Source organism: Cynara cardunculus (assembly GCF_001531365.2).
Source record: "Cynara cardunculus var. scolymus isolate 2C chromosome LG 16, CcrdV1, whole genome shotgun sequence".
NCBI lineage: Eukaryota > Viridiplantae > Streptophyta > Magnoliopsida > Asterales > Asteraceae > Cynara > Cynara cardunculus.
Window position 1 is genome coordinate 20,642,270 of NC_037543.1, and position 10,114 is coordinate 20,652,383.

The 10,114-nt window shown below is 33.5% G+C and overlaps 1 protein-coding gene across 1 annotated transcript; it reads right to left on the bottom strand.

Annotated features, from left to right (window-relative positions):
* Nucleotides 1–5,356: 5,356 nt before the first annotated feature.
* On the bottom strand, nucleotides 5,357–8,532 carry LOC112529289 (beta-glucosidase 24-like). The gene is made up of 12 exons (XM_025140502.1): nucleotides 8,382–8,532; nucleotides 8,091–8,160; nucleotides 7,953–8,011; nucleotides 7,791–7,866; nucleotides 7,449–7,614; nucleotides 7,136–7,376; nucleotides 6,897–7,018; nucleotides 6,563–6,807; nucleotides 6,391–6,425; nucleotides 6,148–6,274; nucleotides 5,952–6,060; nucleotides 5,357–5,835 (listed from the first exon to the last, which is right to left on the bottom strand). The coding sequence occupies exons 1-12, from the start codon at nucleotides 8,493–8,495 to the stop codon at nucleotides 5,565–5,567; spliced, it is 1,635 nt and encodes a 544-aa protein (XP_024996270.1). The 5' UTR covers nucleotides 8,496–8,532; the 3' UTR covers nucleotides 5,357–5,564.
* Nucleotides 8,533–10,114: the final 1,582 nt, after the last annotated feature.

Below are 10,114 nucleotides of genomic sequence, written 5' to 3' on the forward strand. Positions count from 1 at the left end.
TCATTTCATTTGTCATCACACCGTTCAATTGACCCCATTCCTTTTAAATGAGCATCAAATTCTAACATGATCATAACACAATCTTGGCATATAATATTGTTACAGTAACAAAGTCAATGTTATGGGGTATTTTGTGTGGTCATTTATGGAAAGATTTGAATGGAGTTCTGGTTATAAGGATCGATTTGGTTTGATCTATGTTGATTATGTCAACAATCTCCAAAGGAGATGATAAGGTAAAATGACTGCGGTTGCAAACACTTCGAGGAGAGTTTAAAAGTTTGCATAAAACAGAGTAGGAATCCGTTTTCGTTTATTTTTCGTGGTATTGTTTGTAGTTAATCAATTAAAAAGAAATGGTGAAGATATGGATGACTTTCATGTCAAAGAAAAAATTCTCCATTCTTTAGATTCTAGATATGACTACATTGTAGTTGCCATTGAAGAATATACAGACTTAACTACCATGACCATTGATGAACTCACAGGCTCATTGCAACCTCATGAAAGAGAATAAACAAGATGAAGAAGGAAGTAGTTTTAGATCAAGCATTCCAATTAAAGTTGTCTCTGAAGGAGAGAAAGAAGGTTTCAAAAATCAAATAGGTGGAGGACGTGGATGAGGTTATGGTTGAAACGAAGAGGGTATGGTTGGAATGAATCAAATCAATTTCAAAATTTCATAGATCCACAAAGAGGACATGTACGTGGAAATCAAAGAAGAAGAGATCGTCGTTATATAGATTGTTTCAATTGCCACAAACTTAGTTATTTTTTGAACGGATGTTGGTATAAAGAAGAATAGAAACATGATGCTAATTGGGTGTCTGGAAATAGAAGCCAAATGCATTATAATAAAGACACTTTCATGTCCCGTGGTGGAGATGGTGAAGATATATGGTACATATAACAGGTAACAAAAATTTATTTTTCAAGTTGTTTGAAAGTGATTTTGGAGAAGTTAAAGTTAGAGGTGGAAAATCATACTAGTTCGTGGCATTGGTGAATTGGAATTTAAAATAAAACAAGGAAATACTAAAAGGATGTCTGAAGTTTATTTTGTTCCAGGCTTAAAAAACAATATGTATGTATAAGTGTATGTGTTATATGTACACATGTGTATGTATAGGTGTTATATATACAAATGTGTATGTGTTATATGTATCTGTTGGTCCGTGTTAAATGTATGCATGTGTATGTGTATGTGTATGTGTATGTGTATGTGTATGTGTATGTGTATGTGTATGTGTATGTGTTTGTGTTATATGTATACATGTGTATACATATGTTAGAGTATATATATATATGAATGTATTAGGATACCACCCTCTCGGCAGGTAGAATGTGTGACGTGGGACAGTAACGACTTCACACCCCTTAAATGACACCACCCTCTCTAGATCTAGAGTCATATTGGCTCAACATGACTGATCAGGTTTTTATCTTTATTGCGAGCTTTGTGCATTACCATTGTTTTTTACTAACTTATGTGTTATGTTTTAAACATGTGTGGGATATCGTCCGTTAGAGATCCCAGTCTAGGTTCGGTAAGGCCAATCGGGCAACCACGTTTGAGGGTGTGTCGTCCAAGCACACCGGGGGATCGATCATAGCTGCACCGACACCAAATGGTAAGTCTATGGTTTTTTTGAACATGTAATTAGATTTATAAGTTTACTAATAACTTAACTTAATTGTCTATTATAGAGAGAGACATGGGGTCGCAACCCAATTTCTTTTAGGTTGTTTGAGCGGATTTACTGCTCGAAACGGAAGGTGACTCAGGGTTCATCCGACCCACCTATTGATCCTCCAATCTTTATTTACCCCAAAGCGGTGGTAAGTTTTATAAAATAATTACTTTGTTTATAGGTTCGTTGGTATGTTTAAAGTAATACATTTTAAAAAAAAGTAGTGACGCTATTAATTTGGGCCTCTAGGACAAATATTCGGCTATGTAGGTAGGTTGGTTGACAATGTGACTACTATTGGTTATTAGAATATTATATAATTGTTAAAAATCATGCAATGAATACGTTTATTCACATTCGTTATGCGGTTGATGTCTACAAATATAAGCTCACCTGCTTTTGTTTTGGTAAACCATTGGAGCGTTTTTGAGAGCTTAGGGATGAGACGTAGTCTAGAACAGAGCCCAACACCATACCTCCTGATGATCCAGTTGTTTGGGAGTAGAGTGTCGGAGGACGGAGGAAAGGTCTCTTTTTGGGTTCGGGATCTCGGAGGATCCCAATTTTGCTTGAGTGGGGATTGCAGCTCCGGTAGCAGCACTAGGAGATCATTCGTTATTGGATCAACTACAAAAGTATGTTGGTTATATGTTATATATCATGTCATTACATTTCATTGCAACAAAATTAATGATTTTTGTTTGTTATATTGAATATTTACAGGTAGCTGAGCTGCAGGCGAAAATGGCAAGGATAAAGGAGGAGGGAAGTGGCGAGAGGATTACTATCTGGCCGAGGTGGAGGCAGAACACAAGAGGAGGGCTGATCTGGAGGCCTAACAATTTACTACTTTTATGCAACAATATGACACACTTCCCCTTCACCTCCTTATAGTTAAATTGTTATGTAATCACTGGACATTTGAACTCTATGAATTTTGTATTTTGAATTGTATAAATTGGTTATTTTTAATATGCTGAACAATTTTGGTTTGGAATTTTGAATTGATGGGCATGTATTATACAAAATATTCAAAAAATGCAGTATTTTAATATTTTTGTTTTTAATAATTTAGCAAAAATTATCGACGGAAATCTGTCGCCACAAATAAGTCTGTCCGTTTCTAAAGTTCCCTTTGCTAAAAGTCCGTTGTTGAAAGGGATCGTCGCTAAGCCATCGCTCATACGGTTCGTCGTTAATCCGTTGCTGATTAAATAGACAAGCTCTGCATGTCTACAAACCTCTTGAGTAGTTTTTTGTTGAGCTATATAAATAGACCTTTTGACTTTTATTTTAAGAACTCTTCACAAGCCATTATCTCTCATCTTCTGAGAGAGTTAAAAACACAACATTCCTCCAACTAAAGAATCAAATCACTTGATTCTTACTTAAAATCTATTTCCGTTTATAAGAAATTTATTCCCGTTTATAAGCAATTTATTCGAGTGTTCGTAAAGATCCATAAAACGGGTCGGGAAAAGTTGAAGTAGCCAACGATGGATTAGCCTCTCTAAACACGAGTGTCATATGTATCTAACCTCATGACTACTAGAAAACTCAGTATATTCGACGGATATTTTGATGGAAAAAATTGTTTATTTTTTTGACAATTTTTAGACATATTTTAGATGAATAATTTAAAATAAGTTTTCTAAAATATTGGATGAATTTTCAACGGAATATGTACCGCTGATAATCCATCAAAAATTTTAGGAATATAATTAATCCGTTGAAAATTATCTAAATAATTAAAAATTAATTTTTTTCAATTCCGTCGAAAATCTACAAAAATGTCGACAAAAACCATTGAAAATCCCTGGAAGAATACCCTCGAAATTCCTTCGAAAATTCTACGAAAGGATTTTTGAAAATGGCTTGGAATTTTCATGGCTTTTTCGAGGGATCTTCTTCGTCGAAAAAATCTCGAAAACCCACATTTTCGACCAAAATTTGGCCGATGAGAAATTCCATAGAAAATGGAAATTTTCAACAGAATTTTCCGTATAAAGCGTTCTGAAGCGTTCCGACTTCTGTAGAGATAATGATCATCGCAAGTTACACTAGCATATAGCTTACATTTTCTTGATTAGAGATAACATGATCGTACATGCAAGATTACAAAAGCATTTCCATAGGTTTAACTAGGTAATTTCGATTTAATAGAACCCCAGATGAAAAACAAATAGAAAACACGAACAAAACCTACACAACCATCCATCCAACAGGTTTTTCTGTGTATCAATTGTACTTTGTTCTCATCATTCTCGTCATAACACCACCAGACTCCCCTCAAAACTAAAACAATTCCGGGTAAAACGGTAATTTAAACACCTCGACAGGCCTAGGACGAGAAAAACAAGATGAGCCCATCGTCACAGATGGACCTTTTAGGTGTCATCCCAGTGTAGTGAATCTTGTCAGTAGTGCCAAAATTGAAATTCTTGAACCATCTTCGGTCCTGCAAATGACATGGTTATGAAGATCAGGATTACACCAGAATAATAACTCCAATATTTCTGGCATACTCTTTTTGTCAGAATCTTAAGTATGAAAGGGGAAGGAAGAATAAATTAAAGGCAAGATGCAATCATATTTGACTCTGATGCCTGCCAATAATATTCATCATCTTCTCTTCTATCTTTTAGGGTTGCTTTTGCCCCCTTAATTTACATTATACCCACAATATCTAACCGATTTATGTCGAACCTTCCTACCTTCTTGCTAATCTGGCAGGTATTCTTGCTTTTTTTCCCCCAAAAGAATTGTCATCAACGTCCACCACTAATCTTCTTGTCGTAGATCTAGTAACCTAATTACCATGGGTACTTTAATTGGGAACAAAAGGAAGGTTCCAACACCCACAAGAAAAAATGGAACAAGAAGTTTATATTATTTATAATAATAAGGGCAAAATGTGCGAAATAACAACCTATTTTTACAAATTTCTTTATTATAGAATTGTACTTTCAGTTTTTCTTATTACAACAATGTACTTTCAATTTTTTTTATTAGGGTATTATAATTTCAAAAATATACCTGTTATAGTATTGGATAACTTTTTAAATTAAATTTACCCATTAAAGAAACCTAATATAGTCGGTAAATTTAATTTAAAAGGTTACCCAATGCTATAACGGGTAAATTTTTGAAAGTACGATACCCTAATAAAAAATATTTTGAAAGTATGTCGATGTAATAAGAAAAAATGAAAGTACAATGCTATAATAAGAAAATTTGTAACAATAGTTTACTATTTCGCGCATTTTACCCAACGTTTATTTAATTGTTAATAAGGTTAGGGTTTTTATATGCAATGAAGTTAATATGTTAACTTGCTTTATTATCTCGATAAATAAAGCAGATTTTAAAAAGGGAAAATATCAACATCGGAACTCAATAGTGGTGGTATTTCTTAACCTAGCTCTACCTTTTTCATGACGCCTAAAGAACCTGATTAGAAAGATTTTCACTGGGATCCATTCGAAAGGAATTCGTTTTTTTTTTTTTTTTTTTGTTGAGAATATCACCTTGATCAAAGAGATGAAAATAAGGTAAGAAAATATTTAATTAACTAAATTCCGACCCCAATCACCAAGATTCTTGGATCTGCATACGCAATTTCATAACTACACAACATAAGAGCAACATAAGCATAAGAATTTGGATTATTATGGTAAACAGTAGAATACATTATTTCTTATTATTATTTTGTCTAATAGACAATTATTAAGTACGGGTACAAGGATACATAATGAAGAAAATACAAATTTATTAAGACACACAATTCAGGAATTCTGATTATTAAGACACACAATTCAGGATTCTGATTATTAAGACACACAATTCAAGATTCTGATTATTAAGACACACAATTCATGCTTTCGCCTTCTTCAGTTTTGGATTCACTTCGATTGCTTTTTCTGCTTCAAACCCTGTACCATCGACTTTCTCACCATCCATGGATCTTTTTAGAACATTTTCGGAAAGAAATTTTTTGTACCATAGTGCCGAATTCTTCGGATACCTTTGGAGATTGTTGACATAATCAACGTAGATCAAACCAAATCGATCTTTGTAACCGGAACTCCATTCAAAGCTATCCATGAATGACCATGCGTAATAGCCCGTTACGTTTACCTTGTTACTGCAACATTAGTTAATGCCAATAGACCGTGTGATGATTATGTTTGTAATTTATTGTTCATTTTAATTTGTATTTCAATTACATGGGTTCGATAAAAAAAATATGAAGTAACATACCGTATAGCTGTTCGGATGGCAATGAGATGTTTCTTTATATATTCCATTCGGTATGTATCATCCCGCACTTCTTGGTATGTCTTTCCAGTATCCAACATTTCAGGAGAACCTGTCACAATATATAATAATACAATTGTAAATTTAAACATTTGAGGATTCAACAAGAAACAAACAAAATGGTTATTGTTTAACTTACCATTCTCAGTGATTATAATAGGTTTGGATACATTGTATGTGTTCTTAACCAGATACAAGAGCTCTGTAAGCTCATCAGGACAAAGATAAACCCATGACAGCATTGGGTTTGTTGGATCAACATATGCCTGCAAAGTAGGTCATGTTAGACTTGGTAAAGTATAGTTGCTATGTACGGAAATAAAGAAAATTAAATGGGAGATCGCCTTGTTTTCATTTCTTTTATCAAGTAAAGTTGTCTTACTTGCTTTCCTATAGGATCTCCATTGGAATCATTTCCTGAAAAATGTAAATATTGACATATATTTTAGAAATCCACAAAGATAACTAGACACCTTGTTTTCATTGACGAACATATATTCATAGAATATAAGACCGACATGTGCCAAATAAATAGAAACTAAGTTTTCCATTACCTGATGCTTTGAAGCGACCATCCCTAGTATATCCAGGAGGAATATCAACAGAAGGAGCTTGATATTGGATATAAAATGCAGTGTAGTAGTTTATTCCAAGAAAATCATATGAATCTATCAACTTGGTGAGTTGATCATCAGAGAATTCAGGCAGGGTACGACCTTTTGGATAGTTAGCAGTAGGAGTAGTAGCAAACTTTTGCATATTTTCCGGCCATTTTCCTTTTACTAATGGCTCAAGAAACCTGAAATATTCGTCATTATAACATACAATTTTAAAGGTTGTTAGCAAATGAACAAATAAATTATCATACTATCACTTATGCATGCTTACCATCCATTCCCGAAATCATATGCATATTGCACGGCTTTGACATCTTCATCATTACTCGGACCACGAAAAGGCTTGCAAAAGCTAAGGTCAAGCGTAATTCCCACTTTACCCTTTTGGAAACTCTAAATGACGTTCCATGAGGTTAGTTATATATGATTAAACTAAAACATGACGATGGATTAATTTACACACTATTGCATTTCAAAAGTTTACGAAAGTTGCTTCCTTTAAGCAAATACCTTGTAATCTTTCTCATATTTTCTATAAGCAGCTGCATGACAGTTAAGTAGGTTGTATGCTACCGTATATGGCTCTGTTTCAACATCACTATCTTTACAATTTGCACCCCGACCAGGTGCAAATGTACCAGTAACATAACCATTATATGTGAACATATGTGGCTCGTTTACAGTCAACCAATTCTTTACCCGATCTCCAAACTCCCAGAAACAAATATCAGCATAGTCGACAAAATCAGCCCTGTGATTTAATACAAATAATATGTCAAAAGATACCTGCATAAATACACTATTTTATTTGAAAAACACTTACACGACTTTTGAACTTAAGAAACCCATGTACTCTTCTTCCAAAGCATTGGGAAGATCCCAGTGGAAAATAGTGGCAAACGGCTCAATGCCATTAGCTAATAACTCGTCTATTAATTTGTTGTAGTAGTTGATGCCTTCCTGGTTTTTACCCATGCTTATTTTCCCGCCTATTTAAATCACAATCAAAATAAGCTTTGAATGAATTATTGACAAAATTACAACATTGTTCTTTCAATAAAAAAATAGGTTTAATATTGAAGGATTTTGCTTATACCGTAAAGAAGAAGAATATTTGGTTCTTATACATTTTATTGAGGGAATGTTGGAATATGTTCATTTTCACCTGGTAATATTCTCGGCCATGAAATAGAGAATCTGTAAGAGTTGACACCCATTTTCTTCAGCAATTGAACATCTTCCTGATAGTTGTTTACAAAGGAGCTAGATAAGGTAGATATAAAGATCAAGCATGGATTTTATTTCATAAACCGAAATATATGTTTACCTTCATTCTTGAGTAGCTGTCAACGGTAACACATGCATTTGCACCTCCACTAATCTTGTCTGCAATCATCGCCAACATTTTCATCCATTTAATTAACGATTGAGGCGATCAAACCCAAAAGAATCTAGAGAAGCATACCAGGGTTTCTTAGGGCAAAACAATCCCAGATACTCAAGCCTTTACCATCTACATTCCAAGCACCTTCAACCTAGAACTCAAAAAATAACAACTTTAGGTATGCTTATTTTAGTTGTTGAACATTTGTGTTTCAATAAACCATATTCATATCTTGATTAAAAATATAACAATTGTCTTATTTACATGATGTGAACACTGTATGAACTAGAAAAAAGGATGACCAAACAATTCCTAAGATGATAGAGAATCAGACATTTTTTATGATGCAAGAGCCATGTATACATTGCATACCTGATGAGCAGATGTTGCTACCCCGAACAAGAAATTACTTGGAAAATTTTGACGTTTGAGACCATCATCCAAGAGGGGAGTATGGTCGAAGTCGATCATTGTTTCTTCACCCATTATGAACGGTTAAACGTGTAAAGTAGGTTGAGAGAAAGCCTTTACACCTTCAAAGCGTGATGGTGAAGAGTGGTGAGAACTTAGAGTCATTTGGTCTGGTATTTATAGCCACCCATCCAAGTTCAAGCCTGTGATAATTGTGTAAATGGATTCCGAAAAGACAAAAGGTAACCATTCTGACAAGACATTTCACATTTAATTAGGTTGTAGAATTTAATCTATGCAATGAATTCACACTCTAGCCCTTTCTGTTAATCCGATTGTAAGAATATGTTGTTCTTTATACCATATTTAATTGTTGTGTTATACCGACTAAGCTAATTCTCATTGGTTGGTGTTGGCATATCAAAATAGTTATACTGTTTAATATTTCATATCCATATTTTTCTATAATTATATGTATATATACGTTCAATTTGGAACAATATGATCAAGAAAGCTAATTAAATGTCGCTGCCATTATATATCTAGTAACTTTAGTTATTATTTTATATCATTAATTATCTTCACAAAATCTCAATATTGACGATTGTAACTGAGACACAAGATTCAAAAATGGGTTTATTAACTATTAGTATCATTGTCTTCACAAGTGGAGTATATGACAAGATAACATCGATAACTTGTATTTATTCGATATTTGTTTGTGATATTAAATTCATATTCAATTACATGTAGCTTGGTTGTTACAAAATGGTCCATGTGCGAACGATTAATGCATACAAAAATAATCAAACCAATGCATACAAAAATAATAAAACCAATGCATACAAAAATAATCAAACCAATGCATACAAAAATATTATCGTCGGTGTCTATTATATATAACGAACCCATGGCCAGGCCAATGCAAAATGATTGAGGACTATATATATCTTCTAAATTCCTTAGTGTATTGGAAATTAACTGATACAGTAATAGTTAGTAATTAAGTGTGATGAAAGTGGAACACTCGTTTAGTTCTTTTTGCGGTTTTTCTTCGCCTATTAATTTTTGTTGTTCGAGTTTTGTCCTTGCTATAACTTGTTATTGTTGTGATGAATGCGGATATATTTTCTGATTTGTATTGATAAATTATATATATATACTAGTTGTAGATCAAATCCATGAGTTGAGAATTGGTCTTATGGGTCTCACGAAAAACCGTTGGTCTCACACGATCCCAAGTCTACATATATATATATATATATATATATATATATAGGTTGGGTTTACGTGAGACCAAGGGTTTTTCGTGAGACCCGTATACTAAGACCAATTTATGTTCATTGATCAACTTTATAAGCTAATGATCTAATGGTCTAAAGTTGCATGGTGGCAATTTTGTAATTATTGAGAAGTCTTGCGTGGCGATTATGAATGTTCAGATCTGACGATTGTAGATCTAATCCAAAGATTGAGAATTGGTCTTACGGGTCTCACGAAAAACCTTTGGTCTCACATGATCCCAAGTCTATATATATATATAGTGGAGCGATCAAATGAAAACCACCCTCATTTGTAAAAACCGTACAAACCACCCTCATACGTCGATTTCATTGTTTAATCTTATGAAATTTTTTCATGAAATTGTTTAATCTTATGAAATTGTTTCATATAATACTTTTTTTGATGAATTT

What these genes read in the sequence shown, in the direction of transcription:
- LOC112529289 (XM_025140502.1), bottom strand. Translation starts at nt 8,495, where the DNA reads ATGGGTGAAGAAACAATGATCGACTTCGACCATACTCCCCTCTTGGAT. An exon ending in TATGATTTCGGGAATGGATG is followed by an intron (nt 6,808 to 6,896) that starts GTAAGCATGCAT and finishes CGAATATTTCAG; the next exon opens with GTTTCTTGAGCCATTAGTAA. An exon ending in TATTATAATCACTGAGAATG is followed by an intron (nt 6,061 to 6,147) that starts GTAAGTTAAACA and finishes ATATTGTGACAG; the next exon opens with GTTCTCCTGAAATGTTGGAT.